This window comes from Chinchilla lanigera, unplaced genomic scaffold (genome assembly GCF_000276665.1).
Source record: "Chinchilla lanigera isolate Chin_1 unplaced genomic scaffold, ChiLan1.0 scaffold00005, whole genome shotgun sequence".
Taxonomy (NCBI): Eukaryota; Metazoa; Chordata; class Mammalia; order Rodentia; family Chinchillidae; genus Chinchilla; species Chinchilla lanigera.
Window position 1 is genome coordinate 34,341,645 of NW_004955406.1, and position 23,550 is coordinate 34,365,194.

The 23,550-nt window shown below is 45.0% G+C and overlaps 1 protein-coding gene across 8 annotated transcripts; it reads left to right on the plus strand.

The window, feature by feature from the left end:
* The first annotated feature begins 327 nt into the window (after positions 1-327).
* On the plus strand, positions 328-21,707 carry Lhx9 (LIM homeobox 9). Of its 8 annotated transcripts, XM_005375128.2 has the most exons (9): positions 964-1,014; positions 1,528-1,673; positions 1,760-1,872; positions 2,115-2,190; positions 7,370-7,488; positions 9,380-9,582; positions 10,627-10,982; positions 16,745-16,947; positions 18,094-18,875. In XM_005375128.2, the coding sequence occupies exons 4-9, from the start codon at positions 2,163-2,165 to the stop codon at positions 18,349-18,351; spliced, it is 1,167 nt and encodes a 388-aa protein (XP_005375185.1). In that variant the 5' UTR covers positions 964-1,014; positions 1,528-1,673; positions 1,760-1,872; positions 2,115-2,162; the 3' UTR covers positions 18,352-18,875. The 8 variants fall into 8 exon arrangements, with proteins under 8 accessions (XP_005375186.1, XP_005375185.1, XP_013377365.1 ...); XM_005375129.2 differs by lacking the exons at positions 964-1,014; positions 1,528-1,673 and adding an exon at positions 328-409; XM_013521911.1 differs by lacking the exon at positions 964-1,014 and having other exon boundaries at positions 1,243-1,673.
* The last annotated feature ends 1,843 nt before the right edge of the window (positions 21,708-23,550 follow it).

The window sequence follows — 23,550 nt, forward strand, 5'->3', positions numbered from 1 at the left end:
TAACCCAGAGGTATGGACTGTAGGGAGATTTGAAGGTCACTAACAACCACATCCACCTGAAATTTATACGCTAAAGTGTGAGTTCAGATGTGTGCGTCAGTGTAGCTGTGTGCACCAAAGTATGTGTGCGTGTATGTGCAGAATGCATATCATTATCAAATATCTAGGAGTCTGTGAGTTGAAAGAGGTTTATGTCCGCTGCTTGCGCAAGATTGAGCTGAGAGAACCCAGGCGTTTGGGGCTTGTTACTGCCGTCCACCTATTTGATGGCCTCGCTGAAGGGCTTAGAAACTGATCCCCAGAACCTTATCCTTTCCTGGCGGAGAGCACGGACTCACAACAGAAATACTGAAGGAAAAAGCTGAGGCCAGGATGGGAAGGGGCAAGTCTGGCACCGGAAGCTTAAAAGGTAAACCGGTGGGAGGGATTGGTTGGCGGGACTAGTTCTTGAGACCAAGGTAGAAAAAGAAACTGTCCTGACTGCTGTGTGCGATATCCAGGATTTGGGATGAAAGGAGAAAGCCGGGGGCCTCAGATTTGCAGTTCTTGGGCTACCCTTTGCCTCCACTCAACTGCGCGTCGAGCTTGCAGGGTGGTGGCTTCCATCCTGCGCTGCCCCAGGTGTCACCCCCGATCCCGCGCTGCGGTCCCTGGAGTATGGGAGGTGCACAGGCGCCCCCGCCCATCGCATTCTCTGCCCACGGAGCCCTCGGCCCACGCACAGCCGTGGAGCAGCTACCGTGGCACTGGAGAAGAGGAGAGGCGGGTGGGGAGGGCGGCACCGGCACCTGGACCAGCGTTCTGAAGCTGCCAATCTCACTGCGCACACCTCCTTCCCCACTGGCTTGGGAGCCGAGCAGTAATCGCGCGCCTCCCCATCTCCCACGGTGAGGGGCGCACCTGGTGCGGAATGGGTAAATAATTGGCCAGAGGCCTAGCTTCTCAATTCTCCCTCCACTTCCAGCGGCCTGACTCCGCCCGGGGCGACGCAGCCCCTCCGGAGCCTGAGACCAGGTAACAGGACCCTTGCCCCGTGCCCGGTCCGAGTCCATTCCTGCGAATACTCGTCTGCCGAGGTTTGAGTGCAGGTCTTCTTCCGGAAGATTAATCACCACCCACTCTCTAGTAGGAGCCTGAGCTGGAGAGCTCTGACCCAGGCAGGAACGCTGCCCTCCAACGCAGAATGCTTTGCAGCGCACTGGGTTCCGGGTGTCCTGGTTAAGAGCGCGGAAGAGCTCTGACGGGAGGCGGGGAGGAGGTGGATGAGCAATGAATGGCTTAGCCCCGTTTTCCCGCAGGAGCTACCGCCCATTCACGGTCTATGCAGGCACCAGCTGGCGGCAGCATCTTTTAGGTTCGAGCTCCTGGAAGGCGAAGGCTGGCTAGGGGGCCAGGAGCCCATAGGGCACACCGCGGGACTCCCAGCCCCCAGACTACTCCCGGCTGCGCCCGGCTTCAAGACGCTCTCGGCTTTATGAGGCTCGGTTACCGCGGAGTCCTCCATTAACACCTCCTCTGGTTATTTAGAGGCTGTAAGGGCTGGACCAGCCTCAGAGCGCGTGTCGGGGCACCGGCCCACGTCGTACCCTCTGCCCTGTCCTCCCTCCTCCTCCGTCCGATTTGAAAGCACAAACAGAAAATAAAAGACAGGTGGAGGGAGCCGAAGGTCAGAGGTGAGGCATTCAGGTCAGTTCTGATGGGGGGATGAATTTCCACCCAGCGGTCCTCAGTGTGCTTATTTATCTGTTTGCGTTAACAGAGGGACTTCTGGCTAGACTCGGGGACTGGCCCGCACCTTTGGCCGACACCTCCCACCCTCCAAGCGCCCAGCACCAAATTCCTGGGGGAAATATCTGACATCTGGACATCAAGGTAAGACCCCCGATAGGGGTGGCCGAGTCGGAGCAGTCTCCTGTGCTCGGAGCGCGCCCGGAGTGCCAGGAGCTCTGGCGTCTCAGGAGCCCACCGGAGCACAGCCCAGCTTTGCCCGAAGCCACGTCGGTGCCTGAGGTCCCTGCGGGACCAGCGGTTCCGACCGCCCCACCAGATGGGAGGAGGCGCTTGGGGAACCCGGCCTGCACTGCCCGGCTGACGTGCGGCTTTTTTTCTATCAGTGCAACCACTACCACCAGACAGCGTAATCAACTCCTTTCGCTCTAAGAATGCTGAACGGCACCACGCTAGAGGCAGGTGAGCTGTGGACCAGGTTCCTTCGTCCTTCGTTTCTCTCGCTCCTTTCCTTGGACATGCGTGCAAATCCTGTGTGTGCGCGCGTGTGTGTGTGTGCCCGCGTGAGCGTGCCTTCGTGGAGTCGAAGAGAAGCGTGTCTCTTAAAATGTAAACGCTTAGGGAGGCTCGAACACAGTGTCTGGTTCAGGTTCTCCTGACGGACTGGACTCCTGAAACCTGCGTTTTCTTCAATTTGCTTTTCTCTTGAGTGTCCTCGACTCTCCTCAGGATACGGGTCCGGGCTCCGGGCGCCGGCAGAGGTCACGGAGCCACCGAGCCTGCGGCAGCTGCAGGCGCGGGACGCCCTTTGGGCCCTCGGAGCTGCTCTGGGCGTCTCCTCGCTGGGAACTTGGGGGACAGGTCGGAAAGACTACCTTTCTCACCCTTCCAGGGTTTCACAGAAAACTGCCCTCACACACATTTGTTGTTGTGTTCAATCCTAATCCAGCGCAGCCCTTTCTGCGCGTGGCCTCAGAGGAGCCGCTTAGGATTCGCCCCTTATTTTGGGGAGGGGAAGGCCAGTGGCGCACCAACGCTCAGGCAGGTTTCAGAAGCACAACATTCTAGACCTGGGAGCTGAGCTGAGTTGGAGAAAAAACTCAGGGGTCGGGGAGGGCAAGGACTTGAAGACAGCGAGCAGCCAGCGCTGGCTTTGCGCGCACGGAGGGGTGTGTGGACGCAGAGCTGGTAGATGGACCGCGGGGCCCCGACCCTGAGTCCAGCGGAGCCAGCAGCTCTTAAAGGTGCGCCGCGGGGGTGCGGGCCGAGAGTCTCGGTCTCCGGGCAATCTCACTCCCCCTGCCCTGGCTCGCGGAAGCCTTCCCGAGTACATCCGAGGTGCGCCCCTGCGGCTGCACAAGCCTGAATTTGACAATTTCGGTTTGGGAAAGGTTTGTATATAGAGAAACCTCTGTCTCCACTGTTAACAGAAAAGCCCCGGCTCCTCTTGGCAGTCCTCTGCTCCCCAGCCCAGCGCAGGCCGGACCTTCAAAGCCGGTGGCACTGCGTGGAGCGCGTGGTTCCTAGCTCACGACGCTAACTGCCCCAGGCTTCGGCGGTGCTCCTGTAAATGTCAAAAGTTGGACAAGATTTCAAGCGCTGCACCTTTCAGACCAAAATGGTTTTTACTACGAGCACAGGATTATGGCTTCGAAATTCAGGTCTGGTCGAAAGCAAACTTGAGTCACTTATGTTATCAAGAGATGCACATTTACAGTTACTCCAGTGTCATCTGGTCCCTGGGCAGAGCCATGCAACCCTTTACTACCCCTCTGCGGAGCTTGACCGGGCCTGGGCACTTTTCTCAGGTGGAACTGCCTGGGATGAGGACGCTCGGGTCTCACTGACCCTAGTGGAAATTCTAAATTCTGGAACTCTTAATCTAAAATCCTCTACTCCACCGGAGTTCAGCCTCTTTCTCGCTTTCCTGAAAGCGGCAGTAGTAGCCACATGGGGGCTGGTGCAGTAGAAAGGAAATAGAGCCCAGTGGATTGCATGTGCCCATTGCTCATGACCATGCTTTACATCCAGAGGGGAGCCCCTCCCCCAGCCTGCCTCCTGCACCTGTCCCACTAGCGGAGATGGGACTTAGGAAGTGGGGCTAGCACTCTAACTTTTATAGAATACTTGCAGGTCTTTCAGCCCCAGTCTGGGACGCTGGGAATGCTTCCTTTCCCCAGCCTCAGCCTCTCCAACGATGAGGTGAAAGGAAGCAAAGAAACAAAGATGCTCTCCTGATTTATAGTGCTTAGGGTCCTTTGAGAGTGAGGAGGAAAAGGAGGAGGGCCCTAAGCAATCCCTCAGGGCTCCATGGCAAAAAGGTTAGTACAACTCAGGTCACACACCCAGTTCGGTTCAAAAGTCACCCCCCTCCCCCTGGGCTTCTGGAGGCTCTGAAGGACCAGGGCTAAGTAGCTGGGAGCTATTTCCACAGCACTAGCAAGGACCTCACGAACTCCAGCAGACCCGGCCCCACACCCAGCTTTCCACAGACTTCCTGCTTTCACTGAGCAGGAAGGGTCCTAGCAGTTCCCTTCTTTACGGGAAGTAGCAAATCCCAATGGGCACATGGAACTTATAACTGAAGTTTTAGAAGAAAGCCGTTATCGCTAGGATTCAGCTGGGAAGCTGATTGCAGGAGGTCCGGTGCCTGATAGATGATTTAAAACTATGTGTGGAATAGATGAACGGATGAATGATTAGAAGGCTTACAGCACTTCTGTACTTTGCTTCCCTGGAGGCTCTTCAGAAAGTTCTGCCTTTTCCAAGAGTTATTTAAGCTTTCCTTTCAGGAAGTGTTCAAAGTTTCATATCTTACAAGGAAAAAGTGGTGTTCCTAGGGTTTTTTTTCTTTTCTTTTCTTTTCTGTTTATGCTGAGCAGGACCACAATACAACCACCAAACTTAATTGTGAATATCTCATTTGAGACTGGGAAAGGGTTTAGCACAGAAACTGGGCAAAGTGGGCTAAGGTCCTGTATTTACCCATCCTTCTCCTCTCCCTCCTCCTGCTTAGCACTGAGAGAGTGAACTGCTGACTCCCGCGCAGGCAATCTGCCCCTTTGTGAGAAGACCTGCTGTCTCTGAAAGGGCTCGGGCCCTCAGCCCCTCCTCGGGGCCCTTCCTGTGTGCACGTGGGTTTGAAAAGCTCATTGATTTCCATCCAAAGGGGCTAATTACATTACTTACAGTAAATAGCCGCCCTGCTGTCAGGTACGGCTGCCAAAGTGAGGGGGGTGTCTCCAGCTTAGTTCACTTGATTGGCTTCATTTTTGTGTGAAATTGTGTTTTATGAGCTGTATTCTGGCACCCGGAGGACCTTACAAGCGGCCAGTCTGCAAATAACATTATTTCTGACCCCGAGGAAGGAAAAAAAAAAAAGGAGGGGAAGCAGTAGAGTCTTGGGTTTCATAGAAGAGGCAACTCAAACAGCCTTAGATGGAGATGCTTTGGGACAGGAAGTCAAGCTGTTCTACCACGGGTGGCTTTTCCTCCCTTCCTCGCTCTCTTCTTTCTATCCCGCCTTCCTTCTCTCCTTCCTTCCCTTTTTCCTTCTTTCCCCTTTTCATTCTTATGCTTCCTTTTTCCTTTCTTTCTCGTTTCCTTTCTTTACCTTGCTTCTTCGCTCCTTTCATCTCTTTAGATTAGGCTACAGCTCTGCCTGGGGCTCCCCCGGGCGGAGGCAAGCGGGTCTGCCACTGGGAGGCTCCTCGAAAGTTTCCAGGATGTGTCAGGAAATAAGACTGGTGCACCTGGGCAAGTTCGCTGGGAGTGGAGGGGAGAAAGGAGCAGACAGCGTTCGGGCTTCCTTTTCTCTCTGGTTGAAGCTGGGTTCATTCTTGTCCCTGTGTCTGGATTCAGGCGCGTACAGGGCCTCTGGCTGCTTGAATGAATCCACAATCTCAGAGTATTGTGCACACTTTTTAACGGGGCTGGGAGGAGGGGCTGCCGCTAAAAAGAACAGAGGGTGACAGAACAATCTCAACTCTTGTGAGGACCAGCTCTGCCGTTGTGCTTGTCTATTCTCACCTTTCCCTGCTCCACAATGAGACGCCCCTCTCACGCCCTCCTGAGTGTGTGGGGCGCCTAGTTTTACAAGTCCCCCGTCTTTCCAGCGTAGTGGGAGGAGCATGCCATGGGGCCAGTGCCTAGACCTACAGGGACAGGTGCCAAGTTCATCGGCACCCTCCAGTCCCTTTCCACGTTGATGCGATTCAAATGGGACGCTGGAATCTCCCGCAGTTTTCTTCAAACTTCAATAGGTAAGAGAATAAACTTGAGTGGGTCAGGTTCTGTTGCATAATCATGTCTCAATGCCCATGTCCTGTCCTTTACTATCTAATTTTTCTGATAAGAAAACCAAAAGTACGCCGCAGAAAAGTAGGTGCTCCAAGCCCGTTTTTACTTTGGAGGATGCTCGGGAGTCTTGGAGGGTCGCGGGCTCTCAATGAGGTGAGGCAAAGAGATGAACTGAACCTTCAGCTGCTTTTAAAAAGTGAGTTGAGGAACAGGCGATGGAGAGGAAGGGAACAAGCACTAAGTTCTCCACTTCAGTGAAGTGCTTGAATTTCTGCCCAATCATTATACACTCTGAGTGACAGTCCCGCAGGCTGGGGATGAAAAAATCGACAAGGAGAAAACTAAGTTTGGAGTTGATATTCCGTGTGCTCTGAGCCAGGGTCTGATCTTGAACTGGGATCAAATAGAACGGCTCTCTGCCTCCTGCGTCAGGGCTCACACAATAAGGGCTCCTTTCCCCTTTTAAAACAAAGACTCCTTTTCCCCTTTAAAGCATGACTGCCGAGAACTCTTGGAAGGATATGTGGTGTGTGTGTGTGTGTGTGTGTGTGTGTGTGTGTGTGTGTGTGTATGCGCGCGCACGCGCCTTGCAAGCACACACACGAGTGTATTGTGGGGAGGCAAATGCCCCCTCCTCCTGCCTCTCCCCTCCGTCCCCCCACCCCTTTGTAATGTTTGTCCCTGCTAGCCCATCACCAGGGGGTTGAGAGGAGTATGACAGGTCTTTGTTGTCTGAATAAAAATCCGTGGCAGCTCCGGGGAGAGAACTCCTCCTACTAAATTATCAAAAATGGGCTGGCTTTAGTCTCTTAACAAATTGGACACAGCTCCGGCAGGAGCAGTCCCCAACCCAACCCATAGGCACTGCGAACTTGCGAGCAGCCAGGGACCGCTGAAAATAGCACTTCGTTTTCTTTCTTTGTGTTCTAAACTATTTTCTTTCTTCACCAGATTTTTGTCCCCCCACCCCACCCCCGCCCTTGCAGTTGTTTCCCATTAGTAACTCGATCTCTCACAGCAGAGAAGATTCGCCTTCTTCGCCCCCTTTCCCCTCCGCCCGTGTTTGTTTGTTTTCTGCACATCTCCTTCTGGGAGCTGCTGGAGCTTTATCCTCCCTCACCTCCTTTTTTGCCTTTTCTTCCCCAAATAGACCTATTTCTACCCTGTCTGCCTCTCTCTTCTTGGCTTTCTTCCTCTTGCGCTGTGTCCTTGCGCTCCTCCGCCGCGCAGCCCTCTGCAGTCCGGTTGCTCCTTTCTTCGGATGAGCTGAGAGCCCCGGGCGTGTTTATGGAAATAGTGGGGTGCCGAGCAGAAGACAACTCGTGTCCTTTCCGCCCCCCAGCCATGCTGTTCCACGGGATCTCCGGAGGCCACATCCAAGGCATCATGGAAGAGATGGAGCGCAGATCCAAGACCGAGGCCCGTTTGGGTAAAGGCGCTCAGCTCAACGGCCGCGACGCGGTAAGGACCGGCCCCTCCGCGGCAGCAGCCCGCCGCCCCTGCGCGCTCAGTTAAAGGAGCTTGGATTCCCGGGCCGCGGAGGCTGGGGTTGGCGGGCTGTGGGGAATACTGCTTGAGGACGTCCGCTGGGTTCTCTCCCTTTCACCTAGGTCTGCCCTAAGGCTCCCCTTCTGACTTCCAGCGCCTATGTTCCCCCAACCCCAAGGTCGCTACCCTCGTAGCAACTGTTCCCTAGCAAGCAGGGTGAGCCAGGAGTGGGAAGGGAGGGGGCTCCTCTTATGCAAACCTCAGTCTCCAGTTTCCAATCTCCCTGGACTCCCGGTGCCTCCTTGGGCGAGATTCCGCAGCCTCGAGTGCAAGCTGGGCGCATGCGATAGGAGGACCCCTTGCAGCCGAGGCGCCTGGGCCAAGCAGGAGCCTCGTAGCCTTAGTCTCGGCCTGAGGACCGGATCTTTGGAGGGGACCTAAACGTCACCGGCCCATTTCCAGTTCTCTGAATGCTTGAGGCTTGGCGTCCCAAACCCAGAGATTTTCAGTCCTTTGCACCCCAGTTTTGCCTTTAGTTCACGGGGAGGAGGAAATCGTAGAAAAATTGCGGAGGAGCGGGGCACCTACACCAAATCCAAGAACTTTCTAACCTTTAAATGAAGTACTCAACTACCACTATTATTTATAACAATAAAAGTCACATCCTCTTAGAGAAATCGCAATCTAAGTGCTTCTCTTTTCCACTTATGAGCCAGACGAAGAGAACTAGCGAAGTCTCCGGAAATGACTCCAGCCAAACAGTGCTGTGTAGAGTAAATGCTCCGCTATCACAAGGAGAATTGGAGCTCAAACTTACCCTAGGGGGAAAAAAAACCTTCCCCGGGAGACCACTTTAGCCGGGTCTGGCGGTGCCAACTAGCCGAGTGGGTAGATGTACTTTGGCTTCAGACATTAATTCAGCACAGGTATCTAATCTGTGTAAAGAGCAAAACTTTTCCTCCCTAGGCCCGCCAAAATTTCGTGAAGAATTTCAACGCATTTGGAGGAGTTTTGAGGAAAAAGTTTAGGAATTAACTTGTTTCCCCTTTTGTGATTATCCTATTTAAAAATAAAAGGCAGCAACCAAACCCGGGGCTGGCTCTCCAAGGTGAGATTTATCATCCTCCATCGCCTCAGTGGGACCCCATGGGAAGCTTCATGTCGGTACCAAACAAGATTTGTCAGGACCAGGATTTTCCCGTTTATGCTGATGTCTGAGAAAGAGGCACTGGGCAGAGGGGACTGGACAGTGGTCCAGCTTTAGAACTAGCCACTTTACACCCTTACGAGGAAGGAACCAACAGCCCTGAAAATTAGCGAACAGAAGAATCTGCCATTTATATCCCAATCAAAACAATGCCGACCAAGTTGTGAGTACGATATAATACTTCCTTTGATTTTCATGTTATCGCTGCCTAAACAAAACTAAAGAAGGAATTCTAGGTTTTTGTGCAAAAATTTTTGAGCTAGTTCAGATTTCCTTTCCACTTCCCCAATAATAATACATTATTTTATTTTATGTATTTTCGAAGCCACAGTGTTCAGCTTAGAAGTATTCTAGTTTTGGGAACACCCACCAAAACTATTGTCAATAGGCGCTCCGTCTTTCTTGAGCAAGGGTCAAGCCGGTTAAGATGTCTTCAGGTCCCTAGTACCTGAACGATGCAAAGGCGCATTCAGAGAGACACCCAAGAAAAGGACGGCGCGGCAAAGGCAGCGACTGCAAAGGTTTACCGAGGTTTCCCACTGTGCCAGGGCTGCGGCCCCCGGCGCGGTCCCCTTGCGCGCTGGGCTCGCGCTGCCCAGGGGTCCCCGCGTTGTGCAGCGACGCGCTCTCCTCAGCCCGCGTGTGCTTGCTTTGCAGGGGATGCCCCCGCTGAGCCCGGAGAAGCCCGCTCTGTGCGCGGGGTGCGGGGGCAAGATCTCGGACAGGTACTACTTGCTGGCCGTGGACAAGCAGTGGCACCTGAGGTGCCTGAAGTGCTGTGAATGTAAGCTGGCGCTGGAGTCGGAGCTCACCTGCTTCGCCAAGGACGGCAGCATTTACTGCAAGGAGGATTACTACAGGTACGTATCCACCCCTGCGCAGCGCTCCGCACGCCCAGGATGCAGGGCACGGGCGCCACCCCTTGCCCCAGTTCTCCCCTCTCAGCGCCCCACCTTTGGGTACTGTTGTCTTTCCCGAGACCCGGGAAAGTCACTGCGTTTGTCTGCAAGCCGCGGTGGTTCCCCTCCCACCCCGGGCGGGCAGTGAGCGGGGCGTCCGAAATCCAGAGCGCTCCCAGCTCAGTCGCCAAATTCTGGAAAAAATCTGAGAATCTGAGGAAGAGTAAACTAACCGCAGACGGAGGCTTGAGTCCCGTTACCTTCTCCCCTCCCCCGCTTATTGCGAACTGAGCAGCTTACGCGCTTGGGAACCGAACTGGTGGCCCAGGCAGTAGCCCGTGGATAGCTTGGCAGGCAGTTGACCTTATAAATGGCTATGACAAGGAGTAAGCGCTGCTTCCCAAACCCAAGTCTCTCAGTTCAGGGTTCCCTTTGCTGTTGGTTTGCACCAGACTATAGAAAAAACAGTTGCAGTAGCGTTTATTGATTCTTCTGGATTGGGAAAAACAGCGCTATGTACAGGTGATCGAACTGCACTCTCAGCGGATGCAAGAGAAGTGGTTAAAGAGGAATAACCTTTCCTCCGCAACGCTGCTATAACCCAGGTTTGGCTGTCTTGAGGCGCAATCGTTTTGGAATATCTTCCTTCACAGAATATTTTTTAGTTAAGGAAGCTGTTTACTTTGGCACTGTAGTTTAATATTTTCAACAGCGCTGTGAATTCGATACCGTGGGGGGTTTTAAAAACCTTTTTGTAGAGGAAGAAATTGAAGCTCAGCATCCAATTCTTGCTTTACGGTAAGGATATTTGCCCTGGTCCTGTAGAATCAGAAGAGGTCAAGTGAGCAAATAAAACGAATGTCCAAAGAGGGCCCAAGTATCTTGATCTTTTGGAGCCCTCCTGTCTCAGTCTTTGGCCATGGCAGATCACGCCCAGGTATTGTGCGGGTGGGAGATGACCGTCCTTGCGTGCACCAGAGCCCTGACTCTTCCGTTTCCTTCCAGAAGGTTCTCTGTGCAGAGATGTGCCCGCTGCCACCTTGGCATTTCTGCCTCCGAGATGGTCATGCGCGCCCGAGACTCTGTCTACCACCTGAGCTGCTTCACCTGCTCCACCTGCAACAAGACCCTGACCACGGGGGACCATTTCGGCATGAAGGACAGCCTGGTGTACTGCCGCGCCCACTTCGAGACCCTCTTGCAAGGAGAGTATCCACCGCAGCTGAGCTACACGGAGCTGGCGGCCAAGAGCGGCAGCTTGGCCCTTCCTTACTTCAACGGCACCGGCACCGTGCAGAAAGGGCGGCCCCGGAAACGGAAGAGCCCGGCGCTGGGAGTGGACATCGTCAATTACAACTCAGGTGGGTCCCTGTCCTTACCCGGTGCAGCCAGGGGCCGGTCCGGGCTGTCTAAGGAGGATTGAGCCCCTTGCCTGTCCAAGAACTGGCTGCAAGAGGATGCTATGCCCCACGTGCCTCTGTTCTCACTCCCCTTCTCAGTGTGAAGAAAGAAAGAAGAGGGAGAGAGAAACAGGGAAAGCGACCACACTTTATTGAGGTTATGGCAAGAACACATCCAAAACCATCGGACTGCAGTGACTTCCCCCCACAGGCAGAGCCAAAGCCTGGTTGCCCATTAGTTAATGAGCCCATTAGTTTCTGGCTCCCAGTTGGACCAAAACAGCCCCAGGCCAGTTCCTTTGTGGAAGCCAAATTATAGATCTAGGAGGAGGTTTTCCTAAATACTGCAGGAGGGAGGGACTTCAGGGCCCAGCCCCAGTCTGTCTAGAGGGGGCAGAGGCTGTAGTCACCAGCCCAAAGTTAATCAGCAACACAGTTGGCAAGAGTGTTGAAAAACTGAATCCCTGATCTTGGCAAAAAGCAGTGGTAGGGGCAGGAATCTCTCCATTGCTGAGGGGGCCTGTGCCTCTGGTAGGTCAGGGGATTCATCCAGCCCACGCATTCCCCATGTGACAGTGCGTCCAGACATCCAGGCCCCCGCCAAGCGACTCCAAGCCTGGCCCACCGAGCAAGCCTAGTGGGGTCTCACGCTGCTCTTTTGTCTTCCAACAGCCTTCTCTTAATTAAAAACAAAATGCAGGCAACAGCCTGAGAACACACTTCCTTCCTTGCTCTAGGGGACACACCTATCGTTCACCAATCTGTTTCACACCCCTCATCAATTTCCCATTGTTTGGTGGCCAGTTCCTATTTCCCATCTCCTAGGTAAGGATGTTGACAGGCCCTGGGGACCATAATCTTATGCTAAGGCAGAAGCTTTTCTAGTGAGTCCCAGTCCTTGGGAAAAGGGTAAATCGCTCTGACTAACTTTGGGGAGCCTAGGGGCCTTGACTGCTTCGACTTCACATGCTTGGCCAAGACCTGTCAGAGAATCTCAACAAGCAGGAGAGGCAGGCCAGGGGCAGCTACTCTATGGGAAGGGACGTTGGGGACCACTTATTGTAGCCACTCTACTCTCCTCTCCACGAGCTCCCAGATATCCTGGCAAGATTTGGGTAACCTAGAGCACACACTGTGCCTATTTTTTTCTTTCAGTTCCCAGCGCCTGGCATGGGGCGTGATGTTGTTGCTGAGTGGTAAGGGAGCAATGCCCAGCCCGTTAAAGATCCACGTAAGGTCACACAGCCAATGTGAATGGAGGGGAGAGTTTTCAGAGCAAGCCTGTAGGATGAGCAAGCACACCCATCCCTCTGCCTAGGTTCTCTCCCTTCTGAATCAAGTGGATTGATTCAGTCAAAGCAGGTAGCATTTTAGAGTGGGGATGCAGAACCCAGCAAAGCTGCATTTGTCCTGAGCAGGGTCAGCCTAAGAAGACTGGGCGGACTGGCTTTGCACAGCGTCCACTAGAACCAGTTTGTGTGAGGGCAGTGGGCGCAGTCTTGGGTTTTTCCAACCCTGGGCAGAGGCAGCCACAGCAGGCAGCATCGCCTTTTCCCTTCTCGCTGGCCCCTGCTGTGCCAGCCAGTGGCTTGGTTAGGGGCCACTTTGCACAGCACACTTACTTCATCTCCTTTGATGCGTGGTCCCCAGGGCAGGACAGGCAGGGCACTAATTGTTCTTTATTAATAGAAGATGACATTGGAATGTCAAGCCACTCAGCAGGCCTTAATGCCAGAGAGAGAGAGAGAGAGAGAGAGAGACAGAGAGAGAGAGAGCAAGAGAGAGAGAGAGAGAGAGGGAGGGAGGGAGGGAGGAGGGGCGAATATAAATGCGAACTGCACCTAGAATCCTTAGGAGAGAGAGGAAGGATCTCTCAGTCCGATAAAAGTCCAGAAGGGTGGAGGCTTCTAGTCCAACTGCAGGCAAGCCTGGCTTTTTGGCTGTTTATTTAATCTAATTAGATAAATTTGATTTTTGCCTGATTTTATGTTAGAAAGCTCCAAGGGACTTTAAGAACAATAAAATTCAGTCTCTCTTAACTTTTCTGAAGAGGACTAGAGTGCAAATTTATTTCTTAAAAGAATGATGATCTCCTCCTGAGCCACTTTAAACCTTTACTGTCGAATCAATGCTGCCACAAGTTTGTTGAGTAAGTTGATGTCTTGCTCAAGATAGAGGGGAAAGTTGCGTAGGGCTGCCTAACCTGAAGAGTTTGTACCCGACTCATTCCCCTACAACCCCTTAATTAATGTTCACTCCAGCCTTTCTGGACTTTTCACAGAGATAAAAGTAAATAGCATGTATTCCTTTAAGGTTAGGCAAAATAATTTAGAACAATTGCTTGACCAGATACCAACCCCATTTCAAGAGTGTTATAAATCCACTGTCAGTTTGTTATAAAACTAGGGAAACCCTTCATCAAGTTAAAGACATTAAAATACAGAAAAATGTTCCCATTTTCATTGTTTTAACTAATTATTTTAGGCTTCTTTAGATTTTATATTGCCATTTCTGCTTAAATGTGAACTCACAAAGGGTACCATTGATATAAAACAAAATATACACTATGTAGTGACATGTTTTAAAAAACCTGTATATAAAACAAATTTATAATTTAAAGAGTTCAGAGATGTGAAAATTAACAGAGTTCAATTGTTGAAATAAGGCAAATGCTCTTACTTCGAATGTTCCTAATTTAGATTATGCCTCTGTGCAAATTAATCAAGCAGGTAGTTTAGAAAAAGACATGGAATGTTTATCTGGAATACTGGATTGAAATAAAGCTGTTCAGGGTGAGAAAGCTTAGTCTCAGATAGACAGATTATATTGGCATTAATTAAGACACTCATTTTTTGCAGCTTCTCAAAAGTCTTTCCTTACGTTCTTTCTACCCCAACTTGCAAGCGCCTGGTTGTTGTTAAATTAGCCTGGTACTGACCCCTAGCGGTCTCCCTGGAATCATTTAATTCTCAGAAGGTTACAAACCTTTAGAAGGAAACTTGTTTAGATAGGTGACTATCTCATAAGTGACTGAAAATAAACTTTTTAGATCTCATTTATTTTAATAATGTCAGATATATACTTACAGGTGAAATTTTGAGACAATTGAAAAAGTTATTTAATCTCTTAATTCAGGGGGAAAATACCTCTAAAGCTTTAGAAATTCTGGATTATGGGGAAACACAATCATTTGCAAGTTTACTTATTGCATTTGTAGCTAAACCCAAATAATTTAGAATGGTGAACTGAACTACTTGGTGGAAGAAATATATTTATTTCCCTATGTAGTTGTATAATATGTGATAACATAGTCACATGAAAATTGTATATAGTAATATCTGTTTAATAAAGATCTGATGATCTATCTTCTTATACAATGAATTGTGAGCTTCATGTGGAAACGGACCCTCTAATTCTACTTAAGGCACTAAAATACTTTACTAAGTTTTAAATCACCAATAATCAATAGAGTACATATTCAGGAAAGCAATTTATCAAATCTTAGTGCAATTACTTTTCATAAAATTCATTTTAAAGACCAATGATTAAATAGCTAGGTTGGGGATTATATTAATTTCTCAGAAATATTACCGTGGGGCAGAGGGAATGGATAAGGGCATTATTTAAGCACTGCATTAAGGGTTTTGCCCTGAGTGTAATATACTGAACTTGATGTGTAGTTCAGGAGAAGTTGCTCACATATGATAGGAATGAAATCTTATTTGAACAAACCTTGATGACTCACGTGTGCCTCTTTGACCATTTTGTTGGGGGTACATTTACAGTCTGGCTGTGAAATATGGCTCAGTTTACCAGAGATAAGTATAGTTTTATAGTAGGCCATGAGATGTTGTTTCATCCATTTGAGAATATGAAAGTGCAATCCTAGAGACTATTTGAACTTGACATATCCTTACTGGGCTAAAATACAATAAAATGTAAAATATATTCTCTCTGTTATCTCTGGGTATATGTTACTATTTCTGCTGAGTGAAAAAAGGTTTTGTTTGAATGTTCATATCTAGCTTGGATTCCATTTCAGTTTGGCTTGATATTTTTATTCACCTGTAATTTTACTGATGAACAAAGATTTCAAAATCTTGATTAAATGCTTGTTGCATTTCTGGCTTTGTGCTTGACTCAAGGGACCCAAGTGTAATGCACAGTCCTTTCTCTCAAAAAACTCATCTGCTCTTTGCCAAATGTATGTCTTCCCACTTAGTCATCTTACAAAAATTTAAACCAAGGAAAGAGTTCGTGCTTCATCATCTTATTACATTAGGGAGAATTTCTTCTTAAATGAGTTTTATATGCAGCCAATTTCTTGGTTGATGACTATGAACCTGTAGTGTTTCTGTATATATACTGATTTGCTGGATAGTTTTAAAAGGTAATTCTAATCAGACCATAGGGGGCAGATAATACTTTATTGAGCAAAAAGGGAGCGCCACTATTGAGATGCCTCATCTGGTTTCAGTATTCAAGTTTTTGCCTCTGCCAAATGGCATGATAAGTTTGATTTTAAATAATACACTGAAAGGGAAGGTGACCAGTTATGAATATACATCAGATAAATATAAAAAATACAGGTTCAAACAAAACAGGCTATTGAGTTTGTGAAGTTGGTGAAATCAGTAAGTAATGATTTCATTTTGTAGTCATATTTCCTACCGGAGCCAGTAGGTTTGGGGAAATGACCATTTAAATGTATAGCTTTATTCTGGGGATAATGACTTTTTAACTGGTTTCAAAGGGTGACTTGTTTTGCCCTTGTTGCCAAGGAGGGCATTGGAAGAGGAGGGAAGATGCAGTCCTTTCTGCTGATTAGCCAGTAGCTCAGCTTGCATCCCATTCAATATGCATTCAGAGAAAAAGGGGCCAAGATCTGAGCCTAGGAATAAGCACCATCAGTGTCTCAGCTGTGAGCTGTGGGGAGTGCTTCAGGCATGATCCAAGAGAGAAGAAGGCTGGGCTCATTCTCTTTAGAAATATTCATTAGAATAACTCCAAGGGAAAAAATATTTTCTTCCTGTATAACCCTGTGCTAACCTGTTATAATTAAAAGCCCTGAAACATATTTTTATGCTTTCATAAGAAATTCAAAAATATTTCTCACATCTCCCTCTTTTCCAACCCTTTTCTAACTTCTTCCTGACCATGGAAGCTGTAAGAATATGAGAAAATGCTAGAAATTGGAAATGATGTACATTCTCTTACACTTGGTGGGCTCTTACAGATTTCAAAGTTGAGAACTGAAATGCCCGTTTGACACATCCTATGCCATAAACAGCAATGCCTTCAGACAGGCCCGTTCCAGAAACACAGACAAAACATAGAGTCTTAAAATATGGTATGAATATGGGGGGATGGGGTGCTGACATACGTAAATATATTAGAAAAGGATTTCTTTCTTTTCTCTTGGAGGTCCCTCTCATTCCCACTTCCCAGTTAGGGTTTATTCACTTTCCCAACATTTTCTACCAACCTTTAAGAAAAACAAAGTATTTATCTAATATTTTTCCATTGTGTAGTTGTGTCTACATTGACTGACAAGTTTGCTTGACTCTGGCAACTAACTCCTTTTTGTCTACACACTGTTCACAATTGGGATGACACTCTTTTTCCTCTATGGCTTTACTATCATAGCAGAATCATGCAGCCTCCATCATTTCAGTTAATGCAGGAATCTACTGAGCCACTGTTTGTTCCCGTTCCTGCAACAGGTTGTAATGAGAATGAGGCAGACCACTTGGACCGGGACCAGCAGCCTTATCCACCCTCACAGAAGACCAAGCGCATGCGAACCTCCTTTAAGCACCATCAGCTCCGGACCATGAAATCCTACTTTGCCATCAACCATAACCCGGATGCCAAGGACCTCAAGCAACTTGCTCAGAAAACAGGACTGACCAAAAGAGTTTTGCAGGTAAGACACCTCCTCATTGGCTGTGCATACATCTCCCTTCCCCTGCCAGTGAATAGTTCTCTTCCCTATCAGCTCGACATGAATATGTTTTGTTCTGCTTCTTATTAGTTTATCTTAGTTATCTCCATAGAGGGTATGCTGAGATTTTGCAGGGGCTTGCTGCAGGCTACTCAGAGAGAGACCCAGGGTCTTTTAAGATGCAGCCACATTCTCCCTTCAGATGAGGAAAGGGTCTCCAAAGCCGGCACAACTTGCTGGCACAGCTTGCATTGCTGTGCTAATGCAAGTGATGTTATTTGCTCAAGTCCTAGCTCTAGAGATTCCCGGGCACAGTAGGCTCAGGGCAGCAGTATGTGAGGTATCTGCTGGCACTATCCTACTGCAGCATGCTCTCAGCTGCCTCACCCAGATGTGATGATCTTCCAAATCCCGGTGGACTCTCTCCTCCCCCAACTCCTGAAAAGCCAAAAATATAGTTAGCATGTCAGTAACCAATTGGAGCAAATACTGTTCCATTTTAATAGATTGTAATGAAAGACTGGGAGTTAGTTCTGTTGTCCAAATGCCTCCCCAAATTCATCGTGGTAAGACTATACACTGTGAAATTATAATGGCTTGCTGTGACCAAATTACAGATGTTTTACTTTTGATAAATTGTTTCCGGCTGTTTTGAGTCTGTAGCCTGGGAAGACTTACTCTTGTAGCTTAAACTGTTTCAAAGATGTTCATGTCATATCAGTGGTTTTTACTTTGCAATACTTTTAGTGCCCCTGCATCTCTCATTCTCAAAAGACAATTGTGGAATCAGGGTATTTCCCCCTTTTATCTCTGTGCCTTTATTTCCTTGGTATCTCCATTTAAGCATCAGTTGTCCCAATAGCACTTGTTAATGCTGGTGTGATCACCTTCCAAATTGGCTGGGGGGGGGAGTACGTGCAGTTAGAGAATACACCTGTAGTTTTACTAGAATTAGTCTGTTTTAAAAGAGAAGAAAAAAGCCCTTTCCCTCCCAAAGACAAGAAGAAATATTTCAAAAAAAAGAGGAAATAGGAAAAAAGAAAGAAAAAAAAAAAGTAACGAAGCAAGAGAGAAAACAATATATAAAAATAAACATCGGTAAAGAAATCAATTGGGATTGGTTTGCAGGTTTGGTTCCAAAACGCAAGAGCCAAATTCAGAAGGAACCTTTTGCGGCAGGAGAATGGGGGTGTTGATAAAGCCGATGGCGCGTCGCTTCCGGCCCCGCCCTCAGCAGACAGCGGAGCTCTCACTCCACCCGGCACTGCGACCACTTTAACAGACCTGACCAATCCCACTATCACTGTAGTGACATCTGTGACCTCTAACATGGACAGCCACGAATCCGGAAGCCCCTCACAAACTACCTTAACGAACCTTTTCTAACATTGGTTTATTTTTTTTAAACTCTTCCTCTTCTTTTCATTATTCTAATTATTATTATTTTATTATTTACAAGACTTTTTTTTTTCCTTCTAACCCATAAACTATTTGGGGAATAAACATAACAGCTTGGTGTGTAGCATCTGCAGCCACTTGGCAAATGAGTTTACAGTTTTGTCTCCTTTAAGAAACGTAGTTTTTCTGCAAAGTGTATTTGGATTTTTTTTTCTCTAATTAGGTCTCTTAGTCGGTGACAGGAGTTTTGAATCATTCTAATAAGTGCCTCTTAAAATTGTATGTTACTTATTTCCAGAATCTAGGAGAAAAAAAAAAATGAGTGGTATAATGACGGGCAAGTAATCATATTTCCGCTTCAGTGATTAGAACAATGAATCAGATAATTAATTAGTTATTTTAAAAATCTTGTAACTATGTATCATTATGGAACTTTGAAAATTGCACATTTTAAAAGCTTTAAAACTGAAAAAATGTACTGAGTATTCCTATTTCTTACCCGAACTGTTAATTCCAACGAAGAGTGTGATTTAAAAAAGACATTAATGATAGTCATTTTAAATCGTCACTATTAATTAGATGGGAAATGAACTCCAGAAATTTTCCTTCTCTTAGAAATTACAGTCCCCATTTTTTTTTACTTACTTATTTCCTTTTCAACATTTAAAAAATTAAACTCCCTGTGTATCCATGAAAATTCCCACTAGAATTTTTAGCTCTATACTTTGATCTCCAAAAGCTAAAAAAGAGACAAAAACGCCACCGAATAAACAACAACAAAATCTAAAAATCTCTGAAACTCTTCTTTCCACTTTACTTTTTTTCCTAGGGAAAATGGAAATAAGCAAAATATAATTTTTTAAGAAGTCAAAAAATTTGGTATGTTTTAATTAATAACTCTATTAATTGGCTTCAGCTGTACCATGATATTGTATCTGACATTCTATATAAATACTTAAAAAAAAAAAAGATTTAGTAAAGTAACACCAACAAGGATAAGTCTTTGGCTTTGTTTTGCTTTATTTTATTTTTGATCTATATTGATTCATATATATATATAAAAACTTTTCTGACATTACAGATTTGAAATTAGTCTTAAAGTAGATAAACTCAGAAGCCTTGTGGATGCTGATCTGAATATATTTCCTAGTTTACAGTAGCATTTTTTCCTTTTAATTTAAGGTAAAATCTTAATGGTCTGGGCAGTGGTGAATGTTCATCTATATGCTTCTGTTGTAGTTAAATACCAATTAGATTGTGGATTTCCTAAAAAAAATAAAAATAAAAAAGAAGTCAAGATATATGTCTTGCTTTAGTGGATTGTTAAGAATAATTTTGCACATATTCTCCACTTTTTTGGACTCCTTAAATCTCCTCTGGTGGTCTCGGTGGCTATTTAATAGATTTTAAAGATATCCTCTGGCTGTATAAATGTGTGGTTACATATTGACAGTTCACTGCCCACATTAAAGTGCATTATTGTAACTTTTGCTCAGGGTCTTTAGAAAATTAGCACAGAAAGTAGCTTATTTTTAAAAAAAAGATGATGGAAGATAAGTTAACACTGTAACAGAAGAAAGGTGTGATTGCCATTATATATTTAGCAAGTGTGGTTATCATCTTATATGGAGCTTAAATCTTGACTTTTCATATTTCTATTACATTTTGGGCATTTACCACTAACCAGACCAAACAACCTTGGTAAGGCTGAGATCTTATTAATACACTTTTACAGGTAAAATATTGATACTTATAAATTTTGTTCTTTGACAGAACAATATATGGTACTATAGATCTACTTTATTAAGTAGACTAATTATAACTCAGTTCTCCTATGTGCCTTATGATATAACTTGGAAGTAAGTTTGTGAAAAATCAGGATTATATGTGTTGTTTGTTAAATTAACTGTTTTAAGCCCTTTTGACACCTCACTAGTTTTGTACTGTTTTACCTCTTATTTCTGAAACTCTTTTTATGGTGTATCCTGTTAGAGGGGACAAACATGTCATAGAAAGCAGTTGTGCACTCTTTCAAATATAGTTGATAAATTCAATAATCTTATATATTGAACTTCGTGTTTATAGTACAGTAAGTGGTCTAGCAAAATTGTCCATGTTTCTTTGTTTATTGATAAATGCATTGTATAGAAACTATTTCCCCTAAATATTTATGGACCAAACAATTGTGATATATCCTATTAAATTTGTGTGAATAAACCATTTTGAATCTAAGGAGTTTTATTTCCCATCAGTTTTATTTAAATTTTACTGGTTTTAGTGTCTTTTTGCTCTCTGTGTGTAAAAGCTATTAAAATGATACTATAATCTTTAAATGTTCAAACATAAAATAGTTTTAGATTGCCAGGCTTCTGATTCATATGAATTGCACACACCATTGCATATGCAATGTCATCCCATCTTGAATTACCTTTAAATATATTTGCTTATAATAAAAGTAATGCCCCACCAATTTGACTCCAATTTTCCGAATAAAAAATAAATTTAGCCTATAAAGTAATTGCATGAAAAGAAATCTTAAATATGATTAAGAGTTAATGTTAGGTCTATTGAGCAAAAATGAATATTTGTAAGTCTAAATAGAAATTGCAGACCCCTAAAAGCCAAGTTGCTCTGTAGTTAATAAATTGTCACTATGATTTTTTTCAGGGAGAACAAATCTTGGGGCATTACAGCCAAACATCCCGACGTTTGAAAATTCCCTAAAGTATTAAAAGAAGGGGAAAAGTTTGATCGGAAATCCACTGCAGTGAAGACAAAGACACTATTAGGTTATGATAATCATACATTTAAAAATTTATTGAGCCAAAAACAAGATAGAGAGAGAGTGAGACTTAAATGTCATTTATTGAATGTTAACAAAACTTCTGTTCTTTATGATGTCTAACACAAAGGCTTAAAATTACGTGATTTTTAAAAAATTGATAAACTATGTATAAACCAGAGCAACCTGGCAGTAATATGCCCACTCCATATTTGGAGAAAACTATTACTGAAAAAAAATCCCACACATTTGTCAAGCACAATAGTTGTAAAATAAAGTCCAGAAACATTCATTTCACCTGCTTGCTAATATGTATTAGTCCTATCTGTTAACGGCATTTTCCAGTTGTAAATTCAGAGAAAAGCTATCACTCATTTAAGAGTATAGGGATCAAAATGCAGTCATTTTAGTATTATTGTTTATTACTTCCTTTTTAAACAGAAGTCTCATGCATGCACTTTTACATCTGTCACCTCTAGTGTACATCTCTGTAATGATGACTTATCTTTGCTGTTTCTTGTATGATAGCTTTCATTAATAAACATTTTATTTGATGCAAAAATAGTTAACTTTATGTTAAACACACACTGTTGAAATTAATTTTGAACACTATCTTAAAGAGGCAGCACTGTACATTTACAATTTGTTATACTTAGAAAAGAATTCAAACCATACAATGAGGTGAAATTGTGGTAGTGTAGGATGAAATTACTTGGTTTTTAATTTTCATGACTTAGTTTTTATATTGAGTTGATACATAAAAAATAAAAGTGCAAACCCAAACTATGACAAAAACAAACCTCAGAATAAATTATTGTGTAAAATTTCAACAACTTTTTTAGATTATTAGGATAAAATATGTAGGTCCTGTATGAGTTTACGTGTTCACTATGCAATGAACAAATTTATTGAAGTATACAAATATATTCTGAACTATAAAAAGATCCAATCTTTGTATAGTTCACATTACATTGATATTACAAACAAAGGAGCAGGTGGAAAGAAAAATCATTTAGGAATGAGGTTTTTTTTTTAATTGCTAAGGAAATATTTGAAGAAAGAATTTTTTAACTATTCCTGTTCAGCTGTATATCCAAAGCATATGTTAAAGAAACTAACATAAAATACTTTCCAGAAAATTTTTCATTATGATAAAATTTTTATTATATACAAATGAACCCTATGTAAATGATGTAACTTTTATGAATAACAGACATTAAATATTTCACTTACATATATTCTCAGAATTTTGAATGTTTTCTTAAATGATTTCTCCTCTGAATACTAAAGAAAGAAAAAAATTAGAGAAAGGGAGAGAGGCAACTTACTACTACTTGTGCTCCTACTGAAGAGCAATGCACCATGACAAGTAGGCTCTTTTGAATGATCATGGAACATGTTGGTTTTGTCAGTAACTTGAATGTTTAGGCCTCACTGAAACCTCATCCATGACTATAGCAACATACATAGATTTTTCCAATGGATTCTCAGCCAGTTTATTCACATCTTTGTCCTATAAGCTCTGCCTCCTTCGCCTGCTCTGTCACCTATGGCAGTTTCATTTAGAAATAGTTTGGAACCTTGCCTGGCATTACAGAGCTTTAAATATTTGTCTGGTATGTGAAATGTGGGAAGAGACCAAAGAGGAAAGAACACAACCGAAATTAGATATTTAAAAAAAATAGTACAAATTCAAAACAGACACATTTTTAAAAGGAAAGGAAAGGAGTGCTGATTGTGTAAGTAGAAGAGGGGGGAAAAACTTATGATGTGGAGTTGGACGGCTCATCGTGCTTTCCTATAACGTGCAGCAGTCCTTGAGGCGGGGCAACTGTGAGCTGATTGTCTGGCATAGAATAGAAAATGTGGAGTTCTTAGATGGATGCAGGGCATCAAGTTTTTATAGCTTCTACCTCCCAAATGCCTGTGTTAGTCTAACTTCTGGCTAAAATGATTTTGGGCAAAAAAAAAAAGCTTTACTGAGAGTTAGTATCTGTGAGCTTTGGTTGAATAGCCACTTAAAGGTAGATTTGCTTGGGGGTAGGTTTTCAATACCTCAAATAATGACAAAGCTTCATAATAAAGAAACCAAAGCAAACACCCTTAAAATCTCAGTCATCTATCATTACCTAAAAAGTCGATGGCTTTATTTAACAAATCCTAGTGGAATCTCCTGTACATTTTTTTTTTCATTAAGCAGGTACAGTAGTGTGCCTGCAAAGGGTGTTTTGGTGGACAGCATTAGAAGTGAAAAGTTCTGAAATGGATGTTTGAACACAATGTCACTCTAGGCTCTTAAGGGGAATATTAAGGATAATGCAATTGTGAAAAATAAATATAAAACACCTAATTTTGTATGGAATTTTGCTATTTAATTTTTAACTATATTACAAATGAAGTTAGCT